Below are 17,277 nucleotides of genomic sequence, written 5' to 3'. Positions count from 1 at the left end.
ATCCTTAATCTGTTATTGATAACGTCATCCGATTATATTTTGGTAGAATTAAAGATTTTAGAGGGGCTCTTCTGAGTTGTATATCTCCATAGTACATGTTTGTAAATGTTTATAGCTCAGATCAGTAATTATAAAGGCTTATGATGATATCGTAGAAGCTGCTGGTCAAATTAAGGATCAGCTATTTGAGATTATATAATCTTTAATATCTGAAACTTCTTTAAAGCAACTTGGATAACAACTCTCTTTTGGCAACTTTTATTTGGGGGTACTAAACAAACTTTCCACAATCTGCTATATTCTATATGCCCCAAAGTCACTGTAGGTTTGGCTACCATGTTCTTATTTGTATTCTAAAAACAAAAATAGCCATTATCTAAACCATTTCCTCATGTCATCATGCTAGGCATAGAAATTCTTTATTACTGCTGTGACCAGCCGACTCCACCTAGTATACTTCATATTTTGAGTGTGTATACAGTACCTCTATTCTATAGAAAGTAGTAGGTTGGCCAGGCCACAGCCACCCACTGAGATACTACCACTAGAGAGTTATGGGGTCTTTTGACTAGCCAGACAGTACTACATTTGATCCCTCTCTCTGGTTACGGCTCATTTTGTCTTTGCCAACACATACACTGAATAGTCTGACCTAATCTTTCCACTGCAATGTAATTCTTCAGTGGCTATTTTCCTCTTGGTAAGGGTAGAAGAAACTTTTTAGTTATGGTAAACAGCTCTTCAAGGAGAAGAACACTCCAAAATCAAAACATGTTCTCTAGTCTAGGGTAGGGTCATAGCCTCTGTACCATGGCCTTCCACTGTCCTGGATTAGAATTCTCTTGCTTGAGGATACACTTGGCGTGCTGTTCTTCCTTATTTCTCTTCCTTTTATTTTTATTCTTTTGGAAGTTTTAATATTTTATAGATGAAAGATCTAATTTACTAATGCTAATCTCAAAATATCCTATTTGGATTGTTTATTACTTCACTTGTAGTTTATTTATTTCCTTGCGTCCTTTCCTCACTGGGCTATTTTTCTCTGTTGGAGCCCTTGGGCTTATAGCATCCTGCTTTTCCATCTAGAATTATAGCTAAGCCCTTAATAATAATAATAATAATAATAATAATAATAATAATCATCATCATCATCATCATCATAATAATAATAATAATAATAATAATAATAATAATAATAATAATAATGGACAGCAAGGCAGTATATTTGCAACCCTCATTTTATTGACATGGTCACTCTTGACTCCCTGTTACTTTCAGGAGGATTTTTTTTATTTTACTTGCTAAAAACTGTCAGTTTCCTTGATCCCCTCATCAGCCTATTATAGAATCAGCTGCTCAGCTTCCTCCCACCAAAGTTGTTATACAGGGTACATTGAAATGCGGTTAATAACATCTTTTTTATGTAAACCCATTAGTTTTTATTATACTTCAAGCCTCCGTACCTCCCTGTTCTATCACAGATCTCCAGATGACGCAAGGAGTAAGGCATTCAGCCTGTTGGTTATGCTCCAAGCTATCACAAGAAACACTTTGCTTTTTCTTTTTCGAAAGGTTGGAGTGAGTGGTATTTGTGCCAGAAAATAAATAGGCTATATCAAAGGTTTTGGGTTTATATTAAAAACAAAAATAATCATAAGGATGAGCTATACATTTCAGGGTTATGGTAATCTAGAGAGTATAGCACATATTCTTGATATTATTTTTTTTTTCTAAATTTGTATTTGTACATCATTTTTCTTAAGCAAAATGTTAACTAATACCTGTACAGTAATTTTGGAATCTCTTTATGAGGATTTTTTATGATAACCAATTTTTTTATTCGAATGACTGATTAAAATTTGTCTTTCAGCTATTTTGCATCTTAAAACGGCTTGAATTCATTTAATCGTGAGCAACACAGTGAAAATAGTTTTATACTCATTCAGTTATGAGCATTACAGTACAGTGACGTTTATACATTCTTTTTTATGGTATGCAAACTGTCAATGTGTTTATGAGCAATAAAGTATCGTTCATAGTCCGATGATGATTTGTATGTTTGTGAATGCACATTTTAGCGTAGGAATTCCATAAATTTTTTTAGCGTATTTTAGATTTTTTAAAATTTACCACTCAATTTTTTCTCTTTTAAATATGTAATACATTGGATAGTTTTGTTTTCCATTTGCAGGGAAGTATCAGTGTCCAGGTGAATGCAGGTCCTCTGGCTTATGCTTCAACGTTTCTGGAAGAAAACAATGCTGCTTCTTATCCTGTAAATCAGGTTTTGCGTCTTAAGGATGTGTACAGGTAAATTGGAAAGCTAGTTTGCATTTACTTTAAAGATAAGTCAACTGTGTTTATTTATCTATTCCTTCTGGAACTTTTACGTTGTCCATATACATGTGTAGTTATTAGGTATTGCTTAGTTATATGAAAGGACTAAAATGAATCAAGACTCACTACACTTCTATTAGTTCCTATCCCTATACAAGCTGTTTGTCCTTTTAAATGGAGATGTCTTCAGCGGGGCTGGTAGGTGATAAAGACAGATGGCATGAGGAGGAACAACTGCCCATCCCTCCTCCAAAGAATACCCACTTTTATTTTTGGTTGCAAGAGATACCAGTGCACCATTGCGCCTGTCTCTTGACTGTTGGATCTTTTCTCTTATTCCGTTTGTAATAAGAGTTAGTTTTTCTTTTATGATCACTCACTTTTAACCAGAAGTGACCAAAGGTAAGCATATGGTGAAGGAAATTTTGTTCCTATGAGGACAGAAAGCTTTGAAACCCCCATCTGCTGTGAACCTTTGTAAAGGGATGACTGGAAACAGCCCAGCTCCCTCGTTTGGAGTAGTTCTCGCTCTTCCAATGAGGAAGACTCAGAGTGTAGCTTGTCTCGCTTTGTTGTAATTTCTCTGCCTCGGGAGGAAGTTAGCTAATTTGGGCAGAGTGTCGCCCTTACCTCCAATAATGAAAATTATTTGTCTAGCAGTTACACCTGACAACGACAGTGCTTCCAGCAAGGAAGAATGATTGGCAAGGGGAAGTAGTGGGAGTTTGCTCTTTCTCCTTTCTCCATTCCCTTTGTTTGGATATTTTTCATTATAGAAAAGATGTTAGCCGCGTGAGAAGGCTTTTTGCTGAAAGTTCGTTGGAACTTATTATGATTCTCCTCCTTCTAGAGGAAGTGACGGAATTTAGATGAGCAGGTTTTACAGATATGACTGTTGCACAAGGTGCAAATGAGCAGTTCTACTCAGACCAAACATAAGCTCTGTAGGCCAGTAGAGGGTAGGAGCATATGTACCCACTTCTCTCATTCCTATTAAGATATGGAGGTTTATTCCTTACCTTTGTGCTCTTCCTGTATCCTACAGAACTCATCCAACAACCGCTACCTTCATCTGTTGCAGGTGAACAGTCCTACCACAAACAAATTTCCAACCGTACACCAACGATAAGGATATCATCAATGTTACATCCTTGTGACAATACGTAGCTCCTGCATCGACATGTACCTTCAGGATTGGTTAGTAATTAGGAGCCTGGTGGAACAGCTACCACTGTTTCATCAGTTGCTAGTGAATAATCCTACAATGGTACCATACTTGTTCTCTGGTACCAGAGACTGTTTCCCAGACACGGAACAAGACCATTTATTGATAGATTCATTGTCTGCTCCCAAATTATACATTCCTGGATCAGTTTTGGATTTGAGAATTCGTATTGTGGGGTGAGGAAATAATTTCTAGAATGACTTGGTGAGCATATGGTTGCTCTAAGGATCGAGTGATGATCAGGCAGCGGTGGAATAGTATGCTGTATATCAGTACTTGATAATCCACTACACCGTATTCCTCAAGGGTTCTGTTCTTTGAAGGAGACCATGGCCAAGCCTTCAGGGGTGGACATGCAATCTGGCTCGAGTTTGTGGAAGGTTCAGTCCTACAAAATTTACCAATGACCACCAGCAGCTTCACACATTCTTGACCTTTCGAGAGTAAGTCAAGGGGGGGGGGGGTGTTAGGAGGATGGGAGCACTGCAGAGAAATATTCTCTCTGCAGTCAGTAGTGGGATGTTTTGCCTGGCAAATATTCTCAACCTTCTTTCATTTGAATCTGCGCCAGACCTATCTTCCAGTCTCCATCCCTAGACATGCAATAAAAATTGAAGGATCCTGGACTTTTGCACTAGAAGTCTCGTGCAACCTTCTTCAGTTCTCTCCCATTGGCTATTCAAGAAATGTTGCGAACCTGTAGTTTTCAGGCTGCATTCATTTGGAATTTTTCCTCCATACTCAGCCTTTAGAGATTAAGTCTTTAGGCTTTTTAGTGAGTTGTGTGACGTAGTGTATGTACATCTTTCACCATTCCGACAGCCCTTTTCGTTTCTCAGATATTTACATAAATGGCATGAGTGTTTACCTTGGGCTGCATGGAATGACCGTGAGAATTAAAGTGCTCGCTTTTAATATGATCTGAGAGTCATGATTGAGGAGAGTCTAATCTCACCCCCGGGCAAAAGACAAAATACCTGGTAATGCTATTCAACTAATAGTAATTCGGAGAGGTAGTGCACCTGTTCCTGTTATGAAAGAACTGATTAACCACCCATGTAAGCAAGAAAGAACTAAATTGGCAAGAGAAGAGTGAGTTTGCTCTCTCTTCCTCCTCTACCAATTCCTCTTTACCCCTTCTATTCCCATGAGGAAAAAGAAGCAGTAGTCGTGCAGATCTTTTGCAAATAGTTTCTTGGTACTTTTAAATGGCTCTCTTCTCCCTCAGAGGGAGTAATAGATCTCATCCATTAAGCGTTGCTCTGATCTTCTTCATTCCTGTTGTGACATAGAGGGAACAAATTGTCCCTTATCCTTCAACCGATATCTTCAGGGTTTGTTGGACAGTTGTGAACATGATATAACAGTTTTCTTGTATCGGATGTAGGTGAATAATCACCGCTGAGACCCAACATTGACACCGTAGGCCATGATAAAGTTAACCATATCACATACCTCCTCCTTCATTGCAATGAAGAAGCATCCGTGCCCCTACTGTAGATAACCATTGTCTTCCTTTAGGAGTAGTAACTAAACTCCCCAGCTGATCGATTCCTTGAGGAGGCAACAAATGCGGAGTGATCCTGGTGTTAATTCACCTCTCTGACACCGATTACAGGGACAGTCCCACATGCACCAATCGCCATCACTGTATCTTTGGTCAGGGTAGGTTGTTATTATTATTATTATTATTATTATTATTATTATTATTATTATTATTATTATTATTATTATTATTATTACCAACAACCCCAGTTACAAAAGCAGGATTCTACAAGCCCAAGGGCTCCAATAGGAAAAGTACCTAAGTGAGGAAAGGAAATAACAATAACTTCTAGAATATTGTGTAGTATTGAGTATTACAATTGAGAAGGCAAGGCTGTAATGATGACTGCATACCTAGTACTGTACTGTACTACGTACATTTTGATACAAACTTGGAAGATCTGAATGCAAAGGATGTTCAGAATAATAAAAAATCTAATGCAACATGTTCAAAGAAATAACTGAACGAAGGGGACCAGAGATTAGTATCTAGATCTAGAATCAGGAATGAAATAAATGATAAGTTGTTCATCAAATTTAAGAGGAGTAGCAGCTGAAGACAAGACAAGAAATATATACTAATCAGAACAAGGTAGAGTTAAATAATTAAAACATTTCCTCCAGATAGATTGATCACTGAAAATCTGAAAAGATTTTCTCAATAAGCCATGTTTTTTTCTTTCTGTAATTAAAGAAGAAACAGACTGAATGTGTTTCTTAAAATTAAATTTGCAGTCATGAATCACAATTTTAAATGAGTTGTATATAGTTAAGAGACATTGACAATGCAAATATTTGGATGCTGAGGAACCAGTGTCTGTTACCTACTTACAATCATACTTTAAATTTTTAGAGTGCTACTTAACCCCCATAATTTGCACCACATATTAACTCTCACCCAGATCTCTATTAAGAGATTGCACCACAAACTACTTTCACCCAGATCTCTATTAAGAGATTACACAGCCATGGGTCTATATTCAGATGTTTTCTAGGCCAAATCTCATATCGTATATACTGCATGGTATGAAAGTAATTGGTGAAGAACATTACCCTGAGGAACCTAATAACTCTGGGGCCCATCAACAACTGATCTTTATGTTAAATAGTATAATAATAATACCACTCTTCACCGGCGTCATTTCCAATTTTACATCGGTCATCTTTAGATATTAATTACAAAACTCTAATCCACATTAGGCCATTTTACGCTATCTGATGTCTGTCTTTTTGTCACAAAATAGCGATGAAAATGGCTTTAAAAATTATTTTTACAAAATTATGAAATTCTTATTTCTGTTATGAAAATGGGGGTATACATATATCCATTGCCTGTGCATTAGGCCTGGTTCAAATGATAGTGCCCAGCATCATCCATGACAAAGGCTGAATTGTTCAATATGTTACTGAAAAAGACCTTATCTTCTAAAAATTGTACCATCATTGTGAAGAGTGACATAATTTATGGTGAAATGGAGAGCTTATTTTCCCATTGGACTGAAAGGCATACAGATAAATGTATTCTTCTGAGCCAAATACTGACCCAAGAAAAGGCCAAGCCTTTGTTCAAATTATAACCAAGAGAAGGCTAAGTCTTTGTTTTAGGACCTATGTAAAAACTATCCAGTTGAAAATAACACTTCATATGCCAAATGTCATGGGTGGTTTCATAGATTGAAGAGGTATTTTAGCTAGCACAATATTAAAATCAGGGAATAGGTGCGGCTGCTGATACAGTTGCATCCAAAGAATTTCCCAAAGAAAATCATTGTTGAAAAGAAAATTAATTTCTCCAGAACTTATCTTCAATGTCGAAAAGACCGACTTATTTTGGAAGCTAATATCAGATCAGTCATTTATTTCAAAGAAAAAATATAATGCCAGGGTACAGTGCAAGGTAGCCAAGTGTTAGGAGATAATACAAATGGAAATTTCACTCTTTAGCTGCTGTTATTTTACCATGTTTTTAATCGACAGGCACTCAAAAACACCATCGTCCTCCTTTTTTAAGATAAAGTTAAATGGCCAGTTTATACTAGCAGTCAAAGAATATTGCAAGGCAAAAAACTTTCTTTTAAGGTTCTTTTGATTCTCGATAATACACCTGAAAATCTCACACACCTGAATCGGATTTTCTTTCCCCCAAACACTATGCCTCTCATTCAACCCATGGACCAAGACGTCATAGCTCTTTTCAGGCTGTACTATCTACAGTGTACCTTGCATCAAGCTGTTGATACTACATCAGCAGATGATGTCATGAGCATTTGAGAATTTTAGAAGGACTACAATATTTATCATGCCGTATTAAGCATCAGTACTTCTTGGACTGAAGTGACCCAAACAGCAATGAATGGTTTATGGAATAAAACTTCCCTCAATTCGTTCTTGGTTTTAAAGGTTTTGTTTAGCCGGTAAAGGCCGTAGAGAAGAATTTGGTCTTTCTTAGAGGTGATCTTCTATATTTAGCATTAAAAAATAATTTTGACGAGTTGATTCAGGCCCACAAGTAACCACTGACTGGTTGGAGTAAGAGGAATAAGAAAAAAATGGAAGAAAGTTTCCCTCTTCCAGAACCAAGGAATATCGTGTTTTAAGATGTGCAGCATACTTTTCATAATTTATCAAAGTATAAGGTAATCTTTGGGTCCCAGGACCCTTTAGCCAACCGTTTTGCAAATATTCTAAGTGTTGAAAATTTGCTTCGTCCATGTAAGACAATATTTGCATTAGATCATTTTCTTTTAAGAGGCAAAAAGCTGAAAGCTACAGTGAGTTGTCACCTGATCCTAAAGCCAAAGAACCACTGCCATCAACATCAGATTTTACAGCAAAGAAACCTCGTAAAGAAGCCACTTCATTGTCATCCTCTTCCAACAACTAGTTTTGTATTTCCAACTCCACCTTCGTTTGTGTCCAGCTAGTAGAAGAAATGCTAAGTTCATGGCAAAGTAACCAATGCTAATGATTTATATCATTTTAGTAGTTTTCTCAATATTTTATCTGATTTTGTAAAATGGTAGGAGATTGTAAGTACTTGTCGTTTATTGTATCATAATGGGGAACAGATACATCACTTTAATGGGGAATTTCTAGCCTACATCGAAAATTGACTTACACCGCATCTCCTGGATCTATTCAACGATGTAGGGCGGGTTATTTCTTTGTAGTTTGTACAAGAACACTACTTTTAGGGTGTGATTTGTAAGTCAAGAATCTCGACTCGGTAAACTTGTTGACTTCAATTTAATATAACAAAGTACGATAAATTTATGTATAAAAACCAAAGCTGATTGTGAAGTACTGCAAACAGTGAATTATAGGCTTCTGCAATTGTAATTAATATTTCGTTTTTCTGGACACAGAAAATCATACACTTTTATAAAGTAAATTACTATAATGTAAATGTAGTACAATAAACATACTTGGCTGTGTTTCAACGAGAAAGATCATTTGTATAATTTTTGTATAGTTTAACTGTTTATCACGTTTTTCATATACAGTATGGCCTTCATACTTTTTTTTATTAAACTATTTTGTAAAAGTGTTTCTCAATAGTTTTTCTAATAATTAGTAATCATAGTTTCATGTTACATTATTTGGTGAAATTCCATATCCTTTGATTATTTCTATTTTGGAGCTCTTGATTATATAATATTAAGGAGTAAAGCTTTCTGTGTTTTGAAATTTACCATCTTGAACATTATTTCATGAAAACTACCTTCATAGGACTTCGACACTACCATTACAGAAGTATGATTTTCTGAGAAAGACTGTACTTTAAAATTGTATTAGCTTTGGATGGATTGAGTTTTAATGTAAGCATCCTTTCCAAGAATATATATTTTTTCTTTTCTTTTTCAGAGATTTTGTGTGTACATGTAAAGAAGCCTTAGATTTGAATAGTTCACTGGTGAGCAGCGATCAGTATGAGTACCAGATGGCACTTGAGAGTAACTTTTCTGAGCTTCTTCAGTCCCTTTCAAGTATCCTCAGTGAACCACTTTTGGCTGCACAAGTTGCTGTTGATAGTGTTTTTAAGAGATCATCACAACATTACCTTAGCATGATTAGTTCACCTGGAGGTGCCAGCAATGCTTAAATACAATACTCAATAATACTGCATTAATTAACTGAAAGCTTTAAAGACGAAGAAATCTTACTATAAAAAGATTTAATAGGCCTTTTGAATAAAAAGCTTCTTCAAGGTGTGCCTTTATTTAGTACTGCACAAGTAAGTTATATAATTTATTGTAATTGTGTGATCCTGCTCACTTTTAATATGACAATAATTTCTTTTTTTTATTGTTGATAGCTTAGTCAATGTACAAAGACAGTTTATTTCAGCTGAACTGTAACAGGAACCTTATTTTTTATTATTTATGCAGATCTAGACTAGCCCTTAAACCAATGCATATTGTAATTTTTATGTGAGTTACTTGGTATTTGTCAGTTTTCTGTAAACTCTTTACCAATACCTTTGATCCCAGCTTGGGAAGCAGCAATTTGTCCTGTTACTGACTGGAATGTTTTGTGGCTATTGCTTCTTCAGACCTTAGAGAAATGTATGCATTAAATTCCCAATTATTGAAACTAATAGAAGCAGTCAGGCATTGTAATATCACTGATTTGAGAACTTTCATTGCATAATAAATTAACTTTCTTAGGCCATCTACTTTAATGGTCTGTAAAATGGTAGTATTCACTTTTTGATGTGAAGCTGGAAGAGCTATAGCAATAGTCCTTGAATGTGTAGGCAGGAAACATATGTGCATAAATCTCCTCACTTCATGATTTTATGCTTTTGATTTATTTAGGTGATATAAGTGCTTTCAAATATAGTGTAAATGATAATTCTAATTATCATTGCTACTTAGCATTGTCCTTTATATATGATTTTTTTATATAAAACTATATGTAGATTGAAAAGTGTGTCAGAAATAATCTACTGTATAATCTGCATGCAAGATAAGTATTTATATTGATATTTTTATTGAGAATGCATGTTGAAGAAACTACTACCATCTCTCTCTCTCTCTCTCTCTCTCTCTCTCTCTCTCTCTCTCTCTCTCTCTCTCTCTCTCTCTCTCTCTCTGGTAATATTAATTGCTCATTTGAGTTTTCGATGCATTGTATGAATTTATTACAAGTATTATACTCTTTAAAAGCCATAATTAAGAATATAACTTTGTGTCAGAATCATAAATAATTTATCCGTCTTCTACGAGTAATATTAATTATTTGTTTTTTTTGTGACTTGTTCATTAAATACTGTTTTTTCCTCTTGGCTGTTACAGTACATAAGTTATCTTGCCTTGTGGAGTTTTAATGTGTTTTATCTAGTTATCTGCAATGTAATTTGTTGACATAATTTTTTTGTAGTTTGGTTAAATATCTCGTCAGTATCTTGTAGATAATTATTAACTAGTTCCCTTGTCCTTTGATATTTTTTTTATTTTTCATATTTGCATATTATTAAGCACATATGTTTCTGTTGTCTCATAGAAATTTGGAGAGGTAAATTTAGGATTTCCATAGATGTGGACCTTTATACGTATTGTCCTCTGGTGTTACATAAATGATTGTTTCAAGAACAACATTTTTGTGGAGTGTATTCTATAGTCTGTGATAAGGCTTGAGAGTTATGAAAAGGAAAAGGAATGTAATTTTTTTTTTTGCAAATCTCTATGCCAACCTCCCAATTAATTAGTGCTGTTCGTTCCCAAGATCAAGCTCCGGAGCACTAGCAAGAAACTGGGAAGAAGTGTATTTTTCAAATCACTTTAGAAACCCTGATGCTTGAGCTATAACATTCATTTTTTTTTTTCTAAATAGTCATATTTACAACGAAATAATCAGAATTGCATAGAACATGCCTATCTATAATAAATTTTGAGATATGTAGGCAAAAACCAAAATATTTATGAAAAGAAGTATAACAGAAAATAATTTGAGAATTTTTGTAATTTGTTCCTGAATTAATTTTATTAGGAGGTTTTATAGTATTTGGCACATGCGCTGCCAATATGTGGTTAATTCAATATTCCAGACCATTAGTGATGAACTTCAACCAAGGCTCTACCACAAGCATAGAACTATTTTCTGCTTAAGTGCAAAATTTAACTTTTAATGAATATTTTTAGAAAATATATCTATTTGGTGACATATGTCTATTAGTCTTTTAGGGGATGCTTTGAGGATGAATGTCATGTCCATCGGTCATCGAACAGTTAAAAGACCTCTCAAACGGGCAGATTTTCTTGCATAGTTTTGTATCTGGCATCTAGATCTTACCCAAACTTACCAGAAGTGACATAAAATTAAGATGCCCATGTACGTTAACATGCAGCCTAAATCAGTCTTCTCCTTTTGAGCTAAAATGGAAAAGAATGTCTGTCCAATAGCTGCTTAAACTATCAGCACTTTAAATTAAATTAACATAATGTTATATGATAAATGTTATATAGTAGCTTCATCTGATATATTCTAGGCTTGCAATTTTCCTCGTATGATTTGAGTAGCCAATGAAATTTTCAGATTTTAAATAAGCTATGACCATTGCATGAAGGCTGCCATGATATAACTTTGTTTATAAGTAAATTTATCAACTTACTTTGAAAACATAATATGTAGATTATGGACTATAGCAAGCATATTACTTGACTAAAATGGCAAATATGTATGGGTATTGACAAGAGAAATATTGTATAGTTATTTATGGAATCAATTGGCCTTGCAAGAGAGCATGAGATCTATCTGGTGCCAGTATAACAGGATCACAAGATGAAAAAAAATATTCTTTGTTACAGTACCTTTAGAAATTAAATATTACTCCTTGCATATTAGCTCTTTTCCTGTTGTGCTGTGTCCTAGAAACTCATCGTGGCCAGAAACCAAGAGTATGTATCGATATCGAAGCTTTTAGTCATTAATACCTCAAGTGCGAAGTCCTTAAGTTTTCAGTACAGTGCCATCTCTCCATTCCTCCTTCAAGGAGAGACCATAGGAATGCAGTGATTACTAAGCCACAAATTCACAAAACAAATGGTATGTATATTACACAGCCATAAAGAATACTCTGAATCATAGACTATTAATTATAGTTGTGTGGGTGAAATTACATGGCAGTCAGAAAAGATGTATCAGCTTTTGATTTCATGCATGAAGTTTAGAGAGATGCCCTTTATCCTCCTTAACAAATTAAAGACAACCAATATTATTAGACTTATTATTATCTAAGCTCAGATTCTCATGACTCAATAGAATTTGACAACATCCTTTTTTTAATCTATGGTAGCCTATAGCTGGAGATAGAGATGTACAAGGATCAACCATAGACACTAAAAATTATAGAGTGTGTGGCAACTGTAACCTAACCTATGAAATTCAAAATAACCAATATGGTACATGTAATGTGGATGTAGACTACTAACACTCGTCAGAAAATTTAGAGGCCAGCATAGGCAGGCGTGAATTTAATGGAAATGCAGCTAAATGTGATATATCAGACAACTAGGATTTTAATTATGAATGTAGCTGCCCTTGGAGCCGTGGTTCACATATTGACTATGCAGAAACCCATGATTTAGATGCCAGACTTGGGTCTTAAAGTAATTGCAAGGAATTTATGGCTGCCATGAGTCATTCCACATATATACAATTATCTATGAAGAAAACAAAGACTTTCAATGTAGTAAAGTTGTCTTCATTTGAACACTAAAACTTACTGGGTGCTGGATACATGAAACCTTGAGATAAGTAAGGAAACGCAGGTAACACTAACGGAATATATATTACTCTGTTGTGATTGTTTCATTTATTTTGATCATAATGATGAATATTTAACTTTAACTTACGTAATATCGACTAAATTTAAATTCTGAAAAATATTTTACAGTACTAGATATAGGTTAAATGGGGGCAAGTTTACCTAAATGCTAAATAAAATTTAATTAACAGAGTAGTCTATGGTTCAATATGTTAGGTAGTGATATTTAGTTGAAGTAATGGTAAATATTAGGACTATAATTGCCCGGATATATATATATCTATACATGTACATATCCTCTCAGCGCTCTTCCTGATGAATCACTTTTTATATGTAATTTATCACAAACTAATAGTTTTCCTTCTTTAATTATTTTCTTTAATTTCCAATTTTCCCTTAGTATTATAACTTGGCCACCATTTACAGTCCTAAATATATTTGAGTGCGTGAAAAACCGTACTTCACTAAGGAAACAAGCAGGAATATGACCTAACCTAACATAGAACACCATATCCTAAGTGTTACCCGAGTGTTTTGCCTTATTGTTTGGAAGTGTTATTCCAAGGTTATTCTCTCCAGTCCAATAGGCTCAGTTGTGTTATATGAAAAGGGGTTAATTTTAGGGACTATTTTTCATGGCTCAAAAGTTGTATTTTATAAATTACCTTTGTAGTCAGAAACGGTAGGAACAATAATGCCCTTTGTTGGCCTTTGGATGACAATTTCTTGTGGTATCTCCATACATAATGTTTTTCCATCAACATAGAGAAACCACTACAGTTCTGGTACTTAACACAATTCATGATTACACAACAACTTATTAATAGCTTCGTGTTTAAAATAAATGAAAATGACCATGTAATAGGAATTTTTACAACTGGGTCACAGAATCATCCTACCAAAAGAACATGAAAGAGTTATATAAAATAGAAGCTAGAGTTGGTGCCACAATGGTAGGATATTGCCACCACCCACCCCCAGAAGAAGGTCTATTGATAATGAAGATGCTGGTTGGTCATTTATACAGTAATTTAATACAGGCAAAGTTATAATAATAAGACAAAGAGGGAAGCTAAAAATAGTCATTTTAAGCAAAAACTCTTTATTTGTAACGAAAGTTATAAACAATAAAAGAAAGTGTTTTAGTAAGAAGAATGTCATAAAGATAAGAATATATATTGTGTTATATGTCTGGTCAGTGTCAGTGTTAATACATACCTAGGGAACTTTGTTATAAATGTAGGAAAGTAAATATAGGTAAAAAATTAATGAAATATCGTACAAAGAAATATGCACAAAGGATCATGAGCCCACAATTTCATAAATAGTGTTCTACAATAAAGGTAATTGTCTGCAGAATGCTCATCTACAATAAAAGATTTGTACACATTTTTATCATGTTTATGTGAGACAGTGATGTATTTCAACGATGCTTGTAAATACCTTCAGCACGCAAGAAACAGTTTTGCTAGGTAGACTGGATGAAATATTGCTCAGATCTTGTATTTACATACATTATTTGACTCTCATAACCCATAGGTACAGAAGTAATTAGCTTTGATATTTTTATCTTCATTAAACTTGTGATTTTATTGTACATAGGTCTCTAGATACAGTTACCTTTGCTAATATTTTATTATAAGCATTAAGTAATAAAACATACATCTGAATTCTTACGAGTACAAAAGTACTGTAGATACTGAGTCTATACTTTTCTTTTAATATATACTGTAACTTCCTTTAATTCTATGCTAATATTTTACTATGCTTTGGAGAAAATGAGATGCAATTTCATTTAGTTTGTTGTGCTCTATATTGGGGAAAAATTCCCAAACGGCAGAATTGGTCATGTCACCATTTAATATTAGATTTTTCAAATAGGTTCCTCCATGCTTGTATATCATTGATATAAAGATGGTGGAGTGTGTGAAAGTCAGAACTAGCAGGTATTTAAATACTGCTATTTTACCTTTGGCTTCTTTTAGCACTCAGGTAATTTCACTCAAACTCCCAAGTACAATATTACATGGTTCTAAGATTAGAAGCTTTTGCCATCTACAGCAGCATAAATTTCTTGTGTTGGCATTCAAAACAAAAAAAAAAAAAACATATGGTAGGTAAGAGTTAATAGAAAGACAAACAAGGCTAATGGTAAGGTTTCAATTGATGACTGTTTAACCTTCTATAATCACAGTGATTTTTTATAGCCATGCTTTGATAACAAAGGTTCAAGGGTCAACTATTATTTACCATTTTCGTTATGGATATGTTCCAAATAACTACAAAATGGTTACTTGCTCAGTTTACAGATGATCCACACTGTCTTTTCTGGCACTGTCGACAGACAAAATGAAATGACTTATGATGTATGGTAAAGCCTTAAAACAGTGAAAATCTATTTCCATAGAATTAGCTTGATGATAAATTTTATAAAGAAAACACAGATGGTTTTCATGGGAAGTAGACAAGATATATCTCAAGTCCTAATAGGTGTATGCATACATGTTGATTGGCATAAATTTACTTTGAGTAAAGGTAGGCATATATCCACACGGCTGTCTGATTAAAGATAGGCATACATCCACACGACCAGGCACTGCACAACCGGAAAACATCATTACAAGACCATAGTGGGTGGCAGTAATAAGCTTTGATGACGTCAGAAGCTCGAAAAATTAAGACATGGATCTGGTAACAAACAGTTCTGTCAGATCTAGATCAACCCTGTGGTCTTAGTTCAGTCGAACTTTGTTTTCAGAAATAAGGTTGGTCTAGTCTAGTGCCATATTGAGAGGCCAAATTAAATTAATATAAGGAAAACATCATTAAAATGTTTAATTTCTACACTTTAGAAGAACTACAAGGAGCACACAAGTAACAATTTCTGCAAGATGGCTACAAATCAGACTTTAGAAACAAAAGTACACGAGAATGGACATCTTATAATCTTTTAGAGATGATATAATGATTTAACCTTGGAGATAACATTTTATGTGGGACAAGACAAAATAATTGGCTGCCAGATATATAAAGTAAACATTTTACTTCTGAAATCATATGCTTGCTAGTTTCATCATCCCTTGCCCTAGCAACGCACGTTCAAACACGACTGTGATGTTTGCCAGTTGTGGTAGTAATATTTGGCCGACGAGCACTGCCCAGTTGTGTGGACCTACCTTAACTTAGTGAAAAATTTTGGGGTTTACTCTGATTGATACATTACTTGTGACGAACATATTACAGAATCATGCAAGAAGTCTATGGACATTGTATTATTCCTGAATTGTAATAAGAGAAAAAGGACTGAGAAACAAGAATCCAAATTGTTCAGGTGGTAGCTATTAGCATCGTTAACAACAACTTTAGTATAGGGGGTAGGGGTAGTACAGTATGGGTATTAGGCATATCCAAAGGAAACAAAAAACTCAAATACATTGCCGCAGAAAGAGCCACTGGGAGAGTTCACAAATACTACCATACATCTCCTTATATAAATAAAAATTATTGCCTGAAAAGAGGAGGAAGGTCTTCATATGAAATTTGCACCTTTATGTTTAAAAGGATAAGGCAATAATCCCCAACTGGATGTTAAACACAGATGATCAGCTTCTTGGAAGGTCTTAATACGACCAGGGTAGAATGTCAGGCAAGAATTAAAGGTCCCCATCTGTGTGATAGTTTACTGTCCAATATAAAAAAACCCAGTTATTTTGGAAGTTTTTAAAACAAACTTAAATCTTATGGTGTGACTAAAAATATAGTTCAGCGCTTCTATCTTTATTTTAACATTTTATGGACAAGGATCATATAGAGTTCATAAAATTTTTAATTGTACAATGAAGCCATATATACTGTTTAGACTTCTATCATGTAGTTTTATTGCAAATATATAGATTACTATTTTGTAGGTAATATTTAGATTACTATTTTGTAATGTAACAATGAAATTGTGTTTATCTAATTTCTATTGTGTAATCTATTGCTAAATGATGATAGAAATTGTATTATCTGCATAATTATCCAGTCAAATAACTTTACTGTTATTATGGTGCTATATTAACATGAAGATTGCTCTGATTTCAGTGTCATTTATGTTGTTCTATGTACAGTCTCAATGTAAACATTTTTCTAATCAATTATAGATTCAATTGTATCCTTTAATGTATGTAAAATTTATAATACTCATTTTCATAGATGGAATAAAGAGTTTTGATTTAATTTAATGTTATTCAAATAAAGTGTTACCGTAATTATTGCAACACACACTATCCAGTAGTGGAGGTAGAGATGGAAGTGGATATTTTAGGACATTCATATTTCTACTCTTGCTCTTAGGTATATATATATATATATATATATATATATATATATATATATATATATATATATATATACAGTATAT

At 34.1% G+C, this 17,277-nt stretch overlaps 1 protein-coding gene across 1 annotated transcript in view; it reads left to right on the top strand.

Moving 5' to 3' along the window:
* The window catches only part of Ziz (dedicator of cytokinesis protein Ziz), a 573,699-nt gene extending 556,630 nt beyond the window's left edge, over positions 1 to 17,069 (top strand). The window contains exons 35-36 of the mRNA XM_068386849.1: positions 2,192 to 2,310; positions 8,972 to 17,069. Of these exons, the coding sequence (XP_068242950.1) occupies positions 2,192 to 2,310; positions 8,972 to 9,209 (357 nt within the window). The 3' untranslated portion in view covers positions 9,210 to 17,069. The remainder of the gene's footprint in view (positions 1 to 2,191; positions 2,311 to 8,971) is intronic.
* The last annotated feature ends 208 nt before the right edge of the window (positions 17,070 to 17,277 follow it).

The sequence above is a fragment of the Palaemon carinicauda genome, chromosome 1 (genome assembly GCF_036898095.1).
Source record: "Palaemon carinicauda isolate YSFRI2023 chromosome 1, ASM3689809v2, whole genome shotgun sequence".
NCBI lineage: Eukaryota > Metazoa > Arthropoda > Malacostraca > Decapoda > Palaemonidae > Palaemon > Palaemon carinicauda.
Note: the sequence above shows the minus strand (reverse complement) of the source record. Positions and strands in the feature narration are given on the sequence as shown.